This window comes from Amblyomma americanum, chromosome 3 (genome assembly GCF_052857255.1).
Source record: "Amblyomma americanum isolate KBUSLIRL-KWMA chromosome 3, ASM5285725v1, whole genome shotgun sequence".
Classification (NCBI taxonomy): Eukaryota; Metazoa; Arthropoda; class Arachnida; order Ixodida; family Ixodidae; genus Amblyomma; species Amblyomma americanum.
The window spans coordinates 220,551,419-220,571,841 of record NC_135499.1 but is presented as its reverse complement, the minus strand read 5'-3'; the positions used below and the strand labels follow the sequence as shown (position 1 = coordinate 220,571,841).

Genomic DNA, 20,423 nt, shown 5'->3' with positions numbered 1-20,423 from the left:
GCAGTTGCCACATTTAAAGCGTGCTTCTGTCTACGTTTCGGTCATCGCATGGCAGTGGAGGACAAATGACACCACAAAGAAGGCGGAAACAAGGCCGAGCACCTATAGCTGCGTCCGCCGCACTTTGTTTGCCGACGAGAGTTTTTTGTTTTTTTCGACCTTAACCACTGCGTCTCTCAAACACCTGCTCTGCTCGGCAACCGATTCGTTAAGGGGGTGAACAACCAGAAGAAACTGATGATGATTATGGATTTTTATGGCGCAAGGGCAGCTATGGCCAAAGAGCGCCATGTCACAAGGTATTTTTCTTCTTCTCAAGGTGGGGTCAGAGATCCGTTTCCCAAGCATTTCACCCTAAATAAGCCGAGCACCAGACCAGGCCAGAAGAAACTGTCGGCCTAAACACCGCAACAAGATATCGGGAACTAATTCACAATAAAACAGCGCAAAAGACGACGGACCAGAGAAAGGACACCTGACAAGCGCCGCCCAATGTTCTCCTTTCTCTGGTCCGTCGTCTTTTGCGCTATTTTATTGTGAATCCATACCAACTAGCCCAACTGCTGATCGGGGACTGAGTTTATCAACTGCTGCTCTAGCTGGCAACGCATTGCGCCGCAGGTGTGCCAATAGACGGCGAGCGCGCTTCTGCCAGGCCGCGGGGAGGCACAGGCTTCTCCCAACTATTGTTTCGGAATAAGATCACGCCGGCTAGTGCAGAGAGCCACAGATTGTTGATCTGATTCAATGGCTAGCGCTAGAAATCAACTGTAGCGCCGCTTTCTTCTTACCACCGACCACATATATAGTACACATTGCTGGAGTAATTCCAGGAATACGCCGTAGGCGGTCACCGCGAGCCGCCGCAGTTCGAGCGAAATTACTAAGTTCGAAGCATCGACCACTCCATTCATTCGGAGAAACTAAACACACGCCTACAACCCTCCAAAACCCACCCTCGAGACACGTCCCCGCCACAACAAAGCCACGGCGCTCTTTAGTCTCTTGCATTCCACGAGCCAACTAGCCACTGCAGCGTCACCTCGTTTCTTTGCAGACATGCAGGCAGTCGATAGCTTTGGGGAAAATGGAAGAGTACAATCAGAGCAGTCAGAATGATTTCGTTCTGTGTCGGCGGAGAAAAAAAATGAACTGACCCAATCTGTAGGTTATTGATTTCCTTTCGCAAGCTGCAACCATCTTCAAGAAAGTGCCGCGTGGGTGACCGTGTCAGGGCTACCACATCCTCTCTCCTACCCGCGGTGTTTGTCTCGAGAAGTCTTTCCCATCTTCCTGGCATCTGCCATTTCAAAGAAGAGCTTCGTAGACGCTGCCGCAGCGCCTCGCTTCCGCCACGGTGCGCAAGGCCACGGCGGCTCAGAAGGAAGCGGTGTTCAAAGGGACCCGGTCGAGAGATAACGCTGAACGGAAGGACACGTGGAGCTCCTGCAATTAGCAAGCGTGCAGACCGGAAAGCGACCAACGTGCAGCGCTTGCCGAATGGGCAGCCTTTCGAAGATGGCACTCGGAGAGCGTGGGAGCGCGTAAGGGAGTCGGAAGAAAGACGGTTGTCAGTGTGAAGGACAGTAACAGATGGGGCAAGACGAGAGACAAGTTTTACGGTGACTATATCATGACTAGATAGGTCACTAGACAGCGGCCTAGGTATAAATTTTGTATACATGAGCACCTGAATAAAGTGCGTTCATTCATTCATTTATTCATTCATTCATTCATTCATTCATTCATTCACAACACCTACTGCTGTTGCTCAGCGGCTATTCGCGATTCTCACGACTAGTTAAATGTGGCGCGGCGAATTAGTGCAATCACATCGTTTGCTCCGATATCGGAGTAATCCGTCGGGACGTTTAGACATTGCTGTTTGAGTTCTGATGAAAAAGGTAGTTTAGAAGCGCTTTTATATAAATGTTTCCATGCTAACTAAATACAACAGCAGCCTGGAGTGACTGCGCGAGTTTTCTGGTGCCAGAAATACATAGAAAACATGGGAACAGAAATTTTCTCACGCTGTATAGTAGAAAGATTTAAGGACCGTGACTGCGCAGTTCTTCTCAGGCACCCAGCCTGTTCATGTAAAGTGATTGTTTGCCTGCGACAGAACCAGCTTTCTAAGTACACGAGGCGCTGTTTGTTGAAACACATCGCTGAGCACATATAATGGGCAGGCGCGTTTCAAGCACCGAGAGTTTTGTACCTGGCTGTCTCTGCAACTACGAGATTTATTGCGGCATGCGTGCAGTGTCATATCACGCTTTGTTATCTACGGAGATTGGGGAAAGGTGGTTTAATTATCGCACTCGAAGTTCGTTTCCCTCTGATTCATTTTGCACTTCGATCGTCCCGTACCCTCTTTGTCGGTGGTATCAGTTAGAGAGACGGGTGGATTGCAATAAGCGAAGAGGATCGCACGAAAAGATTTTTTTCATAGCGGCCATAACTTCACTCCGTGCCTTTCATCCACTACAACACAAAGCTCGGTTAATTGCTTCGAAAAGATGGTGCGCGGGGAAGGATACCTCATCATCCTGGCTTTCTGCCTGCACACAGGATTCCAAACGTATGTTCGTATTTAGTTATTAAAATCTGTGAGGCCTAAAACACCCAGAATTGCGCAGCTTTATTAGTTAAAATCAAATAGCACAGACTGTCATACTTTTCTAGCTCGTTTCCTGTGAAGCAACATGGAAATAGCGCTTCTAGTTTAGACATTCACCTGGTGTGTACGAGAGTCCGCTTAGTCGATGTAATGTATTTATATTCTCTTCAAATTGCGCGTCGAGCACCCACGGCTCCGCTTTCGAACTCGATACGGGCTCTTTTCAAACTCCATACATGGATTTCTTCCTTTCAACGAAGAACAGCCCGTTCAAAGAAAACAAGAAAGTAGCGACACAAAGCGCCTTGAGCACATGATCGTTTGTCATCTCTTTCTTGTCCTGTTTTTGCGCTCTTTTTTTTTGTCACGTTTACGTATTACCATCTATATTTTTTAGACTGTTATCAAGCGCATTTGTTCCTTGTCCCTCGTTTGTTTCGTTACATTCGCGAAAAAAAAATAAAAACTGTTTGGCTCAGACGAGAATGCCACCGTCGACGAAAAAGCGCGAGTTTGCCTTGAAATAAAAAAAAAATCTCTTCTACCCAGACTGACCCCGGAAGTGGTCCTTCGGAACACCTCCGCATTCGATCGGTTCAGGTGCTTTGTCTTCGTAAGAAAAGTCGCGAATGTCACTCGGCTGTTTAGCCCAAGGCACGGAGCAAGACTATATAGGAGGTGAAACTCCCGTCAGCGCGAGCGAGCGCAGGCGACCAGATAAAGTCACAATTTTATGCGCCGACGGGGTCGCATGTAGTGACGGCGCCATGCGACGCCTCGCAGAAGCCGCGGCGAAAAAAAATGCAGCGCCCGGGCAGGTGGCTCCGGCGGCGCGCTCAAAGCAGACGGCAAGCAGACAACACGGGTGTTTGCTTCAGCGGGCACGCCGTGACGTTGTATTTCAGTAGCTTCTTTCCAGGCCGCCAGGCGCCGCCAGCAGGATAGTGGCGCCGCGGGCATGTGACCTTTTCTGGTCGCCGCAGACGGCGGAGTTTCCACTCCTATATAGTCTTCCTCCGTGGCCCAAGGTGACGGGGTTGAATCCTGGATACAGCAGGCGCATTTCGATGGAAGCGGGATGCAAACAGACCCCAGGTTGGCGCGATGTACAGTCTTTGTCAAAAATATACAGCCCAAGAGGTTTGCTTCAAAGCGGTCTAGCGGGGGTCTTTAGCGCATTTGAGAGTCATAAGCTTTGGAGGGTTGAGGACGCAAGTTCCTCCCGCCTTCGTAATATTAGGGTCCCTGAGTATGCAAAAGGAGCCTAGCTGCAGGTATCAGAAGAAGACCCCTTGGGCTGTGTACTTTCTACAAAGACTGTACCTGCACATTTAGGAACGTTGCTGGTCGTCGACATTAATCTGCGGCCCCGCCTTATACGGCGTCTGTCGTAGGCCACCTGCCGCTGGGGGGCATTCAGATTACATGCGATTAAATAAAACTTTAAAAAATCAGGAAGCGGACTTTCGTGATTATCCGTATTTCTCTACGATTATGAACAACAAAAAACGCGATGAGAAGAAAAATTTTTTCATGACTTCTGTTATGATGCCGCTGCAAATATATAGCCGTTTTTCGCGGGGAAGGAAGAAAGGGCAATTCCTAATGCATAAGTCATTAGCAGAATACTGAATGTGAATCTACATACACTGTGAACTATTGCATGTTTTCACAGTATACAGTCCATATGACGCAGCTTGTTAGAGTATATATGCGATAACAATCCCTGATACGCCTAGAGATTATGTTTCGCATTAAAGCAACAATGTGAATAAGTCTGCCCTTAAATATGCTTAAGAATGCCGGAAAGCGTACGGGGATGATGAAAATAAGGTATCCGAATGCCGATGAGTTCAGTGAAATTGGTAGAAAGAACAAGAAGAAAATGAAAATAATTGGGGGGCTTTGGCAAAAGGACCAATGTCGACGATCTGTATTGGTCTTCACGATAAGTGAGTCAAATATCACGGAACAAAATAAGCGGCAGTGTCTTAATAAGGGGCGCAAAGGTAAAGCTGGTGCGTCACGCTTTATTAAACAGCCTGCGGACGTGGGTAATTTGAAACAAAGAAATTGGTCAGCGCAGGTAATTTTCTGCACAGGTGGTCCTTGGCCACTTAGTGTCGATTTGGCTGACAGGAATCCGGATGTTAGCGTAGCGTGCCTCTCCGGACAGCTTGTGGTATTGTAAACTACGAACTCCGATGGTTTTACTGAATAACGCAAGTATGTGGCCTCGTTGGCGCTAGGCCACAGTGGACAAACGCGCTGCTTGAAGGCTCAAGACGATCATTAGCACAATATAGTTATGACGAAGAATACAACCGATACGAAGCGCGAACTGAAAACTTATTCATGATTCTCTATGGATTTAAATTTTACTACAGAAAAAGAAACTCACTTCGTGGTGGATATTCCCAAGCAAAGATTCCGTGCAGCCAGGGTAGCGACTGAAATATCGCTGGCAGTAATTGACCTAGGTACCCGCTTTCCTGTATTCTCCTCAACTTCACATAAATGTTTTCTTGAGATCTGCGGTGGCACGACTCCTGAGTAGCGTCCCTCAGGCAAGACATGAAGTCAGCCTTCTTGAGCTTGTAGTGCTCAGAATCCTGCAGCAACAAACATTTTGCGCTCCTAGTTCTGTACGGCCAGCAAGTTTGACGACTGACGAATCGTCTAGAAACTGTGACATGTGTCCATCACAATTCTCGTCAGTGAATATCAACTCGGAGAACACATTTGCCCATTCTCTCAACCCCAAGCCCGCCCTTATCTGCCTGCCTCGTCTTTGGGAAGACGCAGCAAAAATCGCCTACATATACCCATAAGGCAACAATACTAAAGTTTTCTAAGCAGTGCACGAACTTTCGGTCCCTCTGCACAATAAGCAAATCAGCCAGATCCGCAGCAAAGTTAGAGCCGATTGTGATGCCTGCGCTTTGACAGCACAACCCATCTTCATATTTTATGTATAGCGACTTTAAGGGAAAAAAAAAAGCCCCGAAAATTTGTGAGTACTAAACCTACAAACATTTTTAAATGTGACACTCGCGTAGCACTCGATGCATTCTTCAACCGTTTCTAATGACACTTTTGTTATACATGCTCTAAAACGAATCATTTGCGTCAACGGATATGCACGTCACCGCCTGGGCCAGTCCTGAAGAAATCCATAATTTCTTCATGTCCCTGGTTCAGTCGAATCCCTGTGGACAAGATGTTCTCTTTGCTGCTCTATGTTCGTTCCTCTTTCGTACCGCTTTTGCACGTCTTGCACAAATGTCTAACCAGGAATGAACAACTCCTCCTAGGGGATTTTCCCACCAGCGACGTCATTTTGTTTCTCGCATATCTTTTCAAGCCACCGCACTCTAGAACCTCTCCTGAGCACTGCTGCATGTAGTGTTTGTCCTTCCTTGGTCTATCCTTGGTCTATCCTTGGTTGTTCCTTGGTCTATCCCTGGTATGTGCTCAACTGTTCAGAAAGCACCGTTGTTTGCACTTTATTTCATTTGTTTTCTCCGTTCAGGTACTCAATTCCACGCCCAGCCTTTTCTGTATTTATAAGCCAGTCTGCACTGATGAATTTTTACTTTCGGATGCCTGGTAATCGAAGCATGCGTGAGCACTAACACAACCTGGCCAATCTTCTTGGGCAATGTATGTGGAAGAAGCATAGCACGCAGTACGAAGAGTAAGAAAAAAACGATTAATGCATCGAAGCAAACGGACACTGCAGTTTGCTCCAATGGTATTTTGGTGCGCTCTGCATTTTCTTAAATTGTATTTGGTAGGCTGGATCGAAGTGCGCCGAGGAAGCTCTTACTGCTCGCTGCAAACAGTTATAGAAAGGTGTGTTTATGGTAATTATGGGAAGCGTGAAACGATAGTGGGCACGTGATTGAATAAGATGGATCGTGATCCGGCGCTCACTACTATCTTCCTTTTTATGTGCAAATAGTTTTGTGATGATGCCAGCCAGCCATGGCACTTGAATGGATGAAGAATAAGCATAAACTAAAACGCATTTGTATAGTCTCCGACATATGCTCCTGACGAGATATCAGCTGTAACGTTTTCCGGACTTCGTGCGGAAGGAACTTTTTTTTTTTGCCCGCTTGATGAGAAATCTTCGACCTTGCACTTCCCGTCGACAACCCCCGTGCGCTGGTGTTTAATTATCAACAACGCAGCTGGTGCCCACTTTTTGGTATTGAGAAAGAGCTGAATCAAGCTTTTTGCATGTGCGATTTTGTATTAGGCTCGCATGCGCATTTTAAAAACGCGAAAATGTTTCTCCGTTTGTAATGAAGAGCAGCGCGCCAAATCCCACTTGGCTTTTCTGTTATACGTCGAGAGTCATTTATAACTCACCTTGGGCAAGAGATAAAATTCCTGTCAAAAAGGCCATCCTTTCCACAAACCGTGCCCGCTTTTACCCCTCTACTTTCTGGGTATAACGAACGCCTCGAGTTTCAACGTCTTCAAAGGAGACACTTCCCTCCGCCTCATAAGAAATTAGAGACCCCAGATGCCGTCTCTTGGCGGCAGATACAAACAAACACATTTCCAAACCTCCATACACCCAACATTGTACTCCGACACCTGTCCCTGGTGCCAGGCCCGCCCTACGCTCTTCCACATTTCGTGGGGATGTGGGGCCAAACCAAACACTCTACAGACGGAAAACACGTCTCTTGAGCGGTGGGAGCCGCTGATGACTAGCGATAACCTGGTGGACCAACAGGCCCTCATACAACAGGTCTGCAGGGCAGCTCAAGCCAGTGGAGCCCTGGGATGAGGGCCCCACCCAAACGCTCACCAAACTCCCCTTCATTTCATTAAAGTTTTTCCTTCCCTCCTTCCTTTCCTTCCAACAAAAAAAGGACGCCGGTGTATTACTCAATCGAAAAAAAAATTTTTGCTAGTTAATCGAGCAATGCCCCTCGAATCACCGATAATACAAAGCGTAGAAGGGATAATAGTGTTCATTTCTTGTAGCACAACTGCACGAATCGCTAACATATATAAAGAAACGACCTTTTCCAACATATTTATCAAAGCCAGGTCAGAGAGTCAGGTTCCTAAGATGAAGCAGGCATGCTGAAAGATAAATTCATGCAAGAGCTAACCCTAAGATTAAAAGAGCATAATATTTCTACGGTAGTAATGTTGCATTGGCCGGCGATGGATCAGTTTTAAATTTATTTCGACTTACTGTATACGCCTGGGCAATTGCGCATAGTTTTGTCGTCCTCAGACTTAGAGATTATCACAATTGGTTAAATTCAATTATGCTGTAGTAATCTTTGTCTTAATAAATTCCTCGGCTTCTTAAATTTCTGCATTGAAGGGACCATTAGCCGTGAAACCCTGCAATCTCACGTCTTTTATTCGTTGTTTTCAATGCCTGGGTATCACACGGTTAAAAATAGACGCAAACATTAAAACATAAAATACAAAACAAGAATAATGCTTGCAGTACGCAGGAGAAGAAAAAACTGCGGACACTGAATATAACATGGCAAATTATTTTTTTTAAGCGATGTTCTCTGCCTCAGGGCATAAAGGGTATGAAATGAGGGATGAGTAAGATGCTTAAATAAATGAAAAAGGGTTGGCTGATCTAATAAAATCAAGGATTGAACGATGATGTGGTCCCTGTGTTCAAGAGATATGTGAATCCAGATTGTTCGGTGAGAGACCCACTGCCGCCAATTATTTTTCAGGCTGAAACCAGTGATATGGCTGACGAATCAGTTTTTAAACATTGAACAGAGCACCTACTAATACTCTCACCAAGAAAATTGCAGCAAAGTCTCAAAACAGACGAATAATTTTGATCATCCTTAATGTGTGTACATGTACTTCCTTTTTGCGTTCACATAAAGTGCCTCTACGCATGCAGTGGCTCAAAATTATTTTGCATGGCCTAAGGCAAAAGCTATCAGGAATGCCCAGTTCGCCGTCGTCATCAAGGAGGCATTTTCACGAGCAAATATTTCTTTGTTTTATTTTGCGGCTAAATGTCAGTTTAAAAGCCTCTGGTGACCAGGTCTTTATAATCACAACTTTTAATCGCAGGCTCAAATAATAAAATCTAAATAACCAGCTTTGTCTGAAAAACTCAGCCTTATCAGCAAAACGCCGAGGTAGGAGATTGCAAAAGCGATGTTGTAGGAGCAGGGAACTTTTGTCAAGGCTTTGCCTTGGCAGTGGTCATCCGCTCATGAAGGAATCTCGGATGACGCAGAATCAAAGAGCATGGATTTGTGCGCGACAAGGTTGTGATCATCATGTTTCTTCTTGAGGAAAATTATCAGCAATATTTCCTCATACACTAGTCTGGAAAAAGAGGAGATACGTGGGTAAAATTCAGAAACGCTTTCTTTTTTTATTATAACGCCACATAATTTTGTTGTAATAAAGCCCCATATAGCAGGTGAAAGTGCCGGTTTCGGTTAAGTTTTTATGGTGTATGAGACATTAAGAACTCCATAGAAACACAAGAAAACTCAGAAAATAGTCATATTTAGAAGGTCCACTGTAAAAAAAGCATAGGTGACCTCTACAGGGCTATCAGCGCCCGCAATGAGCTTCGTGGCAGCTCATTAAAAAATACAAATAAAACTTCTGAGTGTCGGTTATTGAGCATATCAAGTGGCAGCGAGTTTCTGTTCAATTTTAAGCTCAAGTACCACCACCATCCAGGCTTAAATTGAGCCGCTCTCGCTCTCCGCGAATCGTCTGACGTGGGCCACAAGATATAACGAACGAAGTATGGAGGCAGAATTTTCTTTCACCGAGAAGTTAAATGTACTTCAGACAAATCTAAGCGGTCCGAAGTTCTCCTCGTCTGGGTACGTTGAGGTCCAGAAAATTGGAGGGGCATCTAAGCTCCGCTGTAAGGATATGACGCGATAGTGTTAGTGGGTTAATGCCCATACATACACGTTGCTCTTGCCGAGCAACCTATCGCGACCAATCAATTATTTAACCGCAGCCTGCCATGGTGGTCAGTTGGCTCGCGATCCGGCGGGCAGGCTGTGATGACGCCACAAGGCCACGTGACCCAGTCGGCCCACCTCAGTTGCTTATCTGGGAAAATTGTTGATAACGTTGATGAGTGAGCACACTGATGTTTTGGGGCAGCTGACAGATTTGGCATAGCAGACAGCTCCCCGTTGTAACCCAAGGTGTCGCAGGTTATTTTGCTTGGCATTGTCAGCGTTGCTTTGACAAGCCTGTTTTGAACAGCACGAGCGAGTTTGAGCCGAATTATTTCACTCTTTCTGAAAATAAAAATAGAATACCTTCAAGTCAAGTGCACTTGTTAGATGAAAATTGACTGAATGAAAGACAAATTTGTTGGTTGTTTCCTTTATATTGTTTTCTCCTCTCTATCTCTCTTAGCTAGCATGTCGTCCCTGGAAGAAGTTCAAATTTCGAACGAGCACCCTATACCTACACTATTGCTGCAACATTTCTTTATGTGTTATGAAGCGAAGCATATTAGCGCAGTGAATTTTTTCTACTTGGATGATGTTTGCCCGGGGTAAATTAGTGACATTGAGCTATCAGTGTTTTCAAACCATCTTTTTTGGGGACAAGTGGCATCGCATTACGTAAAGTCGATAACTCATAATAGCTGTCTTTGTAAACCAGAATTATTCTTAGTAAGGCAGTGCTGGAAAACGATGGACGAGGAAAAGAAGTGCGCACAGCTGGGCTGAACTAACAACTTGATTTAGGCGAAAGCCTTACGTAGCCCATTAGCAACGAAACCCGGCGTCGTTGTCGGCGTCCAGGAAAAGTGGTCCACAAAACCTTTAATGACGTCATCACCAAACTAAAATTTTCTCCTGAATGGGCGGGGTATTGAACCAAGGACCTTAAGGCCGCGAGCACGCAACCCACAGGTCACAAAACCGCGTTGGCTCTTGGCGAATAAAGGCAAGCCTAGCATATGACTTCCCTTACGGCTGTATGCTAATTAGTGGGTGTGCCATTAGAAACGAAGGAAAAAATAAGAATTAAACAATTTAATGCATTCGCTTATAAACGACGTAAGTAGTCTTAAGTGCCCTTTGTAATTTCTTTCAGAGACAACCGGGCCGCACCTTATATGCTGTGACAGAAAGTTCACAATCAAAAGAAGGTAGAGATACGCATGTGCAAGGTCGTACAAGGATGAAACGAGGCAAATCCATATGAATCGCCCCCTTTCTCATCGTTACCCGCACTCAAAGAGACACCCCCCCCCCTCCCCCAAAAGAAAACGGGGGGATGGGGTAGAAAACAAGTGGAAGAAATGCAACAACACATAATTCGCTGTAAAACACTTAGCTAGAAAAATGTAAATGAAGGCCAACCGCCAACACGACTAAAAACGGTGACAATGAACAACTGCAACAATAAATTGGGGGAAAAAAGCCAACAAATGACACGGCTAAAAAGTGACTGGAATAAATAGCTATAAAACGATTAAAACTTAGAAACTGCGAAAAGCCTGTCAGATGAAAAGAAAATGAAGGCTGTCACATGGGAAAAAACCAACAAAGTGGCCTAAGACGATGCAGAGGGGGATAAAAACGCGATGGGATTAAAACTTCGAAGCAATTAAGCTGGGATGGAAACAAAATTAACACAGACGAAGTGGTAAAAAAAATTGTAGAGTTTTAATGTAGTTAAACCGAGCAGACACGTGAAACCGTGTGCTTAGCCTGTTTGGCCCATGGTTTTGCTTTGCCGGGTCGCCGGCACGTGTGGCGACAATATTAGACTCAGGTCAAGCACTAATCGAGGTTAAGCTGATCTGATCTGTTCACGCCGCAGACGAAAGTTGATGAAGACGGCGATGTACAATTTACAGCGCTTGAGTGAGTTCCAGTTTAACCCAAGGCGTGATCGGCTGCAGCGATAGCATAATAGCATAGTACAGTACGTCACTGCACTGCCATTTATTGGTCAACATTTAGGCAAGTTCGTTCTGATTGGACTACACAGCCTCTGGAAAACGTGCATGATGGATCGACATTGTGAATCTTGTTCCTGCAAGAGACCACTTCAGCAGAATGATTGTTCAACTAAAGGAATTGTATGCCCATACTGAATTTGTACAAGAGTGGCAACCACCCCTAATGTTGTGTTCATTACCTTGTTTCCAGTGCGTCATTCCTTAGGTGTGTTGTATTATCATGCAATAGTGATGTGCCCTGCGTCGCGCCTTTTCTCATGCTTGATTGTTTATGTGTGTCGTATAATGCATTTTGTTGATTTGCGATTGTTTTCTCCATGGTTTGTAGATAGTTCGTGTAGATAGAAGATTGCTTCACTGTAATAAATACCATGTTTAAAAAAAAGCAGCGATAGCATACTGCTCTCGTGCAGTGGCCAGGGAGGTTGAACTGTTTGGCAATATTTGTTTATACGGGTCCATGGTCAAGGCACCCGCCATGGTGGCTGAGTGGTTATGCCACTCGGCCTGCTGACCCGAAAAACGCGGATTCGATCCCGGCCGCCGCGGTCGAATTTCGATGCAGGCGAAATTCTAGAGGCCCGTGTACTGTGCGCTGTCAGCGCACGTTCAAGAACCCCAGGTGGTCGAAATTTCCGGAGCCCTTCACTACGGCGTCCCACATAGCCCGAGTCGCTTTGGGACGTTAAACCCCCATAAACTAATCTAAGCCCAGGTAAAGGCTTCAGCGATGGCCCGGCTTTTGTAATCTTGTTTTGGTCATGAAGTAGAGTTTTAGCTCTAATAAACACAGGCGTGAAGACCCAAGATCCCCTGAGAATCATATCGAGGCAAATAGGAATGTTATAATTTTCCAATAAGGCAACTGATGCCGTGCTAACACACCTATCGTTTAGCTTTTTTTTTGGTAGCTGCTTCGTATATTTCACGGGTGCATTGGTTTCTGTTCTTTGCAAAAATTTGTTTGCTCAAAGTTCAGATAGAGGCGACGACAAGGACTGCAATCTCAAGTTCTCAGACTTTTTTCTGTAGCGCTAGTATAATGTTCTAGCCGGCTTATATTAATGTACCGACCTGTCTGGCCGACGCATTTTCTGCCACAGGACAAAGAAATTGAGCAAACAACGCCGCGGAGCATGTCATGAAAGGATCCTGATGATTAGTTGTGCCTCCTGGAAGGTCTTCCCTAGATCCATTTACACGCCTACAAAGGCAGGAAAGACGGTGAGTAGCCGATAAGATTACACTTACTCCTGGCCTTTTGCAAATTCTTTTAAGATTATGGCACACCTGGTGGGCGTATGGCATAGCGATTAGTTTGTTTGTTTTTTGTTGAGAACCCTCTCACCCTTGAAAGTGTGGTCTCTGCTTTGCTTACTCCTTAACTTCTATTTTTCAGCCACAGAGGACTGGAGTAACGCCGGGTATCCATATTGAAACAGTCTCTGCGCTTGGTTTAAGAGACTACTCTCAGGATTGTGCTCATATAATTTGAGTAGCGCGTTGTTAAAGACGCATTAGAATATGTTTTTTTTACTAATTTAAAAGTAAATTTGAAAAGTAAATTTGAAATCGCGTAACAGTACGGTAGGACTGGCTTGTTGTTAGTTGTTCAGCGCGGTTGTGTCTACTTCTTGTCCTTGTCTGTCGTCAACCAGCGCTGCCTTCCTAACAAGTATAAATATAAACCAACTGACCTAGCATCATACCTTGATAAGAAGTAATGATTCTCAATTCATGGGCTTCAAAGTGCAGATTAGGGAAGACAGGTGTAACTCTTGCGCCCTCCCGTACCTGCTTCGTTGTCTCAGTGGTTGCACCATTCGAACGGCTGCTGAGCACAATCTGGCGAGATCGAATGCGGACCGCAGCTACGGTGTTGTGGCCTTTTCCTTCGCGTCATCCACGACGGTGTGTCATATAACTCACGTACAACTTCGGAACATTAAAGCTGAGAAGTCGTACCAGCTGTAACTCCTGTTTTTAAGCGATCAGCTAAGGACTACCACTTTTTCCGTCAAGAAGCCTTTATAACCGTGTCGACTTATTCGTCTTTATATTAAGCGTTCAGTTCATAGCGGTGTCCTAGCTCGCTTCCTGTTTTCCTTGACTGCGAAGGCAGTGGTATGAAAGAAGAAGAAAGGCCCGAAAGAAGTAACAACTCTAGCCGTCGCGTAGTAATACTTCACTGTCAGACCAAAACGTCGGGAAGTTCCCTCATCCTTTCTCCGTTGAGCGGAACTGCAAGCAATGTTTTACAAACGCTTCTTGCGTTCTTGATTTATATATTTATGACATCTAGTGCGTCTGCCTCGCTTCTCCTCGCTACAAAGAAGAGTATTCATCGCGTACGTCACAATGGATTTTCTTAAAGGTCTGTCATCTCTATTCTTCCTATTCAACGGGAGTCAATACGTGCGCACTTCAGTGTGCCTCATGGGCAGTGCCATAATTTTTTTTGTGGTTAGTGTTTGATATTCTAGATGTATCATCATCATTCCCTTTATAAAGGCGCCTTAGTTTGAAGGCCATATGTTTGGGCCTAAAATATCGCGGCGCAGCTCGACCGGCATTATATGCAAGGTTGAGCACTGATGGCGATGACGGAAGAGCACAAGGGCAATGTTTGCCGCCCAAGAACATCGGCATGCAAACCAAGCCCTGAAAACTGCGATAGAAATCCCGAGCGACGAGTATCGCATAATAGAGCATCTGTGTAAATGGCACCGAATTTCCATTCATTTGAATAGGTGCGCACAGTTGATGTTTCTTTTTTCTCCTCCGAGAACATGCGGCTTCCAAAATGATGAAAGTAAGGCGAAATTGATGAAAAACAATTAAGATGCGAATAACCTCGGCAGACAAAGCCTTCACAGGCGTATTCATTCCGCTCTGTCTCCGACGTTAGATAACATCTTCTTTCCGCTAATTAAAACTGATCAAGGTATGCATGCTACCTAGCCTGTACTTCTATGCTGCATTGGGGTTGACTGACTCAATGACAGGCCGCCAGTTTTTGTTTTTTTTTCTCATCGCTGGCAATGAATGCGTGTCATATAACTTTTGTCTCAAGCTCCTCGTTCAAATCGTTTCACAGTCGGGACATGTAATCAATCAACAGAACGCTCGAGGCGAAGTTATTGAAAGATGTTGATTGGAAGCCATGCTAGAGACCAACTGACTTAGTGTGATTATTATTATTTTTTTTTTGCTGGAGCACGACGTCACACTGCTTTTTGTTTGCTCAAATTGAACTTCGCTCAGTGTGGAGGCTGCTTGTCAAGATTGTGATTAATTTACATCTAACTTGTCAGATATTTTTTAAAAAACGTCCGCGATATAAAAACAAAGTACCGAAACGACAACCATGGTCAAACCCCCTCACAAAATGCACAACAACTGCCCACACTGTGCTTGGCTTTATATGCCACCATCATAACCAGAAACAAAAGCATACAGTCACGCCTGCCACCTCAATCTGTTTTGATAACATCGGAAGCATATACAATAAACCAAAGCAGGGTCTCATCCCCGTTATATACGTATGCATATAGCTTTATTCGCGGCCTTCATAACCTTCATTTTTAAGGCACCTGTAAGCCGCGCCAAAATGTGAGAACAATGTGCATTCAAGTAGCGCGGAGAGTTCACTATAAGAAGTACTCACTCGTCCATGCGTTGCCGATGTCGACATCGCGGCTCCAGTGCATCCACATCTGGACACAGATGAAGGGCGAAGAGCAGACGATGTACAGCAGGATGACCACCACCGTGATCTTGATGGTCTTGATCTTGGCCCGAGACAGGCCACGCACAGAATGGCTCCGGGGCCCTGAAAAGCTCGCCGCCTTCCCGTTGTGCGCGGGTGCAGCAGGCGGGCCGCTGCCAGAGCCGGAATGCGTTGCGGCGCCCCCTTGGAAACGGTAAGCGCGGACAACCTTCGATGTTGTTTCGGCCTCGGAGTTGCGCCGTTTCAGATACAGGTTCCTCCAGATGGCGCGGCAGATGCGCACGTACGTGAAAGTCAGCACCAGCAGCGGGACAAAAAAGACGGATAATCCGTACCAGGTGACGTAGGCGCGCAGGCCCCAGGGCTCGATGTACGTGCCCCAGCAGTCGTGCACGCCTGGAGAAATCTCCTGATAGCTGAAGATGAACAGCTGCGGCAAGCAGCACAGCAGAGCCACGAGCCAAGCGAACGAGATGAGGAGTTTGGACTTTGTGGGTGTCCACGAGCAGTTCGAGAGGGGGAAGCAGATGGCCTGGTACCGGTCTATGGCCGTCACCACGAGGACGTAGGAAGAGAGGTACGGCCCGAGGAGCTGGCCGAACTTTACGGACTTGCAGATAACGTTTCCTCCCCGAAAGCGGTACGTGGCGTCCCAGCCGAGCTGCGGCAGCACCGTGAAGAAAGCCGTGGTCAGGTCGGAGACGCACAGGTGCAGCAGGAAGTAGTACATGCGCGTCATCTTCGAGCGGCGTGCGGCCAGCGCGGCCAGCACGCACCCGTTTCCGGCCACTGTGAAAGTGAAGATGAGCGCGAGCACGCTGAGCTCCACTTGCGCCAGCGATTCGTCGCGGCTGCTGGGCCACGTTGTGGCGTTCACCAGTTCACCGCCGCCGCCGTCCGACGAGTGCTGCGCTGGGGGCGTCGAGAGGGGCGCGTCCTGACTGGCCAGTAGATCCATGACTCCGGCCGAGTAGGCTGAATAGATGGAAGAACAAAAAGAAGGAGTGGCTTAAAAGAGTTTGAACTCATATTTTCTAGCGCTTAGTGAACACAAGGGACAAGAACACAAATACACAGGACGTACGCTAGTCACAGCTGAAAAATTCTGAAGTAGGAGAGGATGAAAGAAAGGGCCCATTGTACTAGAAATGATATTTAGTAAGGCAGAAACTTGGGCTAGTTGGATATTGTTTGAACTCATATTTTCTAGCGCTGAGTGAACACAAGGGACAAGAACACAAATACACAGGACGTACGCTAGTCACAAAATTTTTCAGCTGTGACTAGCGTACGTCCTGTGTATTTGAGTTCAAACAAGATCCAACTACCCCAAGTTTCTGCCTTGCTTAAAATAGTGTTCGCAGTTTCTTCTATATGCAAAAAAAAATGTGTATGAAGACACAACACTGGGTACAACGAAGAACGAAAAAACGAAAACGAAGTTTTGCCGTCAGTCACGAGGTCATCCTATGCTTGCCGCATGCAATCTGCAATGCAAATAGTCACCGCCAGGTATTGGCCAATCCCCCTTGTGGGTATGTGCCATGTTGTTAGGCAAGCAACAACAACACGTCGTACTCCATACCTGCACAATTCCGACAGTTCAATTTTTTTCACACGCTCGGTCCCCGTGGAAGATTATCGCGTTGAAGGTATCGACGACTACACCTGCCACTGCGACTACTTTCACGCACTGTATAGCTACGAAAGCAAGAAAGAAAAATAAAAAAAGTGGATAAAAAGGTAGTAAAGGATAGTGAACCGGTTGGCTTTGCTTTGTGTTTAGCAAGAGTAATGGTTTTATTGATGTAAGAAAACGAAATGAAAGGAAACAGCCGCCGCGGTGGCTGAGTGGTTATGGCGCTCGGCTGCTGGCCCGAAAGACGCGGGCTCGATCCCAGCCGCGGTGTCGAAGTTCGATGGAGGCGACATTCTAGAGGCCCGTGTACTGTGCGATGTCAGTGCACGTTAAAGAACCCCAGGTGGTCGAAATTTCCGGAGCCCTTCACTACGGCGTCTCTCGTAGCCTGAGTCGCTTTGGGACGTTAAACCCCCATAAACCAAACCGAAATGAAACGAAACAAATGGGGCGCTGGCCGCGGAAACTGTCATATATTGCTTATGCTGGTGGAATTAAAAAGGGATGGGGTAGAAGACAGGGAGGTGAAACAAAGACATGAAGGATGTTGAGAAAATATACCGGGTGTTTCAGCGAACACTCAAAAATTTTCAAGTAGGCTTTTGGGGGTAAAAATATGGCTTTTGCGGCATGGTATTACCACTGTTGGCGGACACCAGAAAACCGTTGAATCGTCTTAAGTAATAAGATGGTAACTAATTTTTAATCATTAGCTTTTTAACTAGTAGAGTTTGGCGCCCAGTTGCAATTAGGGATTTATAGGCGGTCGTTAGTAATAGCCATCAAAATTTCAAATAGCGAAAACGAGGTTATCCTCGGTGCTGTGGCTCGACAAAGTTTGGCTACATCGTGCCAAAATATGTGTCATTTCGAAAAGCATGCAGGCAAAGCAACCCTTCCAGTGCACGTAACTAGTCCAAAAAAGCAAATTCATCATCTTCATACCATCCACTGCTTTCACTGGTGCCTCTGCTCACATCTGTATGTTAGGCGACAAGCCTTATCACAAGAATTAAAGATTGCAGTCGTTCGACAACGTTCTGTGGCACGCCCAGGCCAGTTATGTCCTTTGTGTCCTTGTGTTAAATCGTTTCTGGCGCAGTCATTGCGGGACGTTTACGTCTCTGACGAATGAGTGCGACATTAAAACGCGAATGATTTATAACGCTTCGCAAAACGAATATTTATTTATTTATTTATTTATTTATTTATTTATTTATTTATTTATTTATTTATTTATTTATTTATTTATTTATTTATTTATTTATTTATTTATTTATTTATTTATTAGAGAACGTGACCGCTGTGTCGCAGCTCTAGACCGGAATATATGTACGGAACTAAAACAAAACTGCGCTTAATGGAGGTCCACATTATCCTACTCTATCCGCCTGTGTGTATTGATCTCATTAGATGGAACCACTGCACAAAAATGACCTCGCAATGCTGTTTATAGGCTTATATAGTGCGATAGCGAATGAATGGGTTCATGAGTGTAAATGTACCACATGGTCTTACTGGCTATATAAACAACAAGGAGCAGCAAATTTTCAACAGGAAAAGGAAAAAAAGGAAGGTAATGCCAAACGTAATAGATTAGTATAATCTGCGGGAAATAAATAGCACGAAGATGAGATATTTATGTGCTTGGCTAACATGTCATAATAGTGATCCTCTCTAGGCAAACATGTCCTTCGCAAAAGCAAGGTCCCGTCCGGTATCTATGCAGTGGCATGTAGCCTGCACCAGAAATATTATGGCGAGTAACCGCACTGCGAAGTTCAGAAAAACGTTAAGTTGCAGTGTAAAGCATCTCAGGCCAAAAGTAAAAACTAAGGTTGCAACTTCAATATCCACCGTAACCAGTCATTTCTAGGCGTCTAGTTGGGTCTAGTTAGTTGCGCACAAATAGAGAAAACAGCAGCTCTAAACATTGGAAAACAACGAAGAAATCCTGCTATAATTTGTCCGGCTGTTAGCTGTATTCGTTCCCAAATCCGACGTTTTTTTTTCTCCACAGCAAAAAAAGAAGGAACGACGTGCAAAACAGAGCTTGCGAAGTGAACTCTGCGAGTTTGCTTACATGTAAGCACGCTGTGGAATCGCCTTTGAACATACTTTTTTTGCACGATTTTTATTTTTTCTGTTTATTGAGGGCAAATCACACTAAAAATCAAACACTGAAATCAGCTTCTAAGCAGAAAAAGCTTAGCAGACACGCAATGTGATTGGCAAACACTCGCGCTTGTTTTTGTTTTGTTTTTTTAAGCAAGGAAGATTTGTGGGAACTAGATGACACATGAAGCGTGGGTAAGAACTCGAAACGAGGGCATTGTCTGTGCATCCCGCCTTTTCTGATTCACTAATTCTCTGGCACAAATTTAAATAAAAATACACACAGAAAAACCTCAGGCTGGGCGAGAGATACCTGCATTAAAATTAATGTTTCCACAACCCGCTCAGTTTAACAAAGACGCTTGATTGCTTGCTTTCCAGCGCATTCCTCTCTACACTAGCCCTATTATCAGCGTACAAGTCATTCCAAGTAAACCGTTTCTTCTCGGTTTCTTAACAGATGGAATATCTGAAGCGGCAAAACTTTTCTGCATTTTTTAGCATTTAAAGTGCACTAATCAATACAATTATTACGTATGGTGTAAAGCCTTTTCCCTTCGGCTCTTTTGAAACAAACATCGCAAAGTTGTTGCCGAACTTTGAAATCGTAGAGAAGGAAAAATAATAGAATGCTTAAATTTTGCTTCCTTCTTATGTATTGATGCGGATCCATGATTCCTTAATTTTTTTCAATCACAGCAAGAAACACTGCACGTTCACACTATCAGGAGCAGCAATCGGTCTACTTACCACAGCGAAATGAAGCAAAATGCCGTTAGATATCCATGCTTTTGAAGCGAAGAGAAGCTTGAAGACGGCCTTGCAAAGCCGGGACATCCGCTGAGGAAATTTGTTTCCGGTGAAAGTTATCACCACAGTTCCGATACATTGCCTTATACATGAGCCTCTCTCACAGAAAAAAAAAATGTACAGGGAAAGAAGCCCAAGTTCACTTGCAAAACCCCACCGAAGAAACGGATAATCAAATCCACATCACACGGCAGGACGAAGTCGACCCTATATTTTTCCTTATCGAATTTTCCTACAGCGGAATCGAAACAGCCTTCCAAGAAAAACAGGGTCACTGCTGGCGCCACGGGACGTCCGTCTCTCGCAAAGACGTGCCGCGTTGTGCCGCGCGCCGGTGGCGGAGCGCGCGTTCGTAGGCGGGAGGAGCCACGGGGCGCGCGCAGTCCTCTCTCTTCTTCCCGGAGTGCCTCCTCTCCGACCTTCGCCTTCCCCCGCTTCCCTAAACGACGGAGGGAGAGAACCGCTTCTCGGCCGTACCTTCCTTTCCCTCGGCCACACCTCTTCCGCTGTCTCTCTGGTTCACTCTTAA

General features: G+C 45.5%; 1 protein-coding gene across 1 annotated transcript in view; it reads right to left on the bottom strand.

The window, feature by feature from the left end:
- LOC144126134 (oxytocin receptor-like) overlaps positions 1-20,219 on the bottom strand; it is a 48,217-nt gene extending 27,998 nt beyond the window's left edge. Inside the window, exons 1-2 of the mRNA XM_077660099.1 lie at positions 19,835-20,219; positions 15,268-16,305 (exon numbers count right to left, since the gene is read on the bottom strand). Coding sequence (XP_077516225.1) covers positions 15,268-16,288 — 1,021 coding nt within the window. The 5' untranslated portion in view covers positions 16,289-16,305; positions 19,835-20,219. The remainder of the gene's footprint in view (positions 1-15,267; positions 16,306-19,834) is intronic.
- Positions 20,220-20,423: the final 204 nt, after the last annotated feature.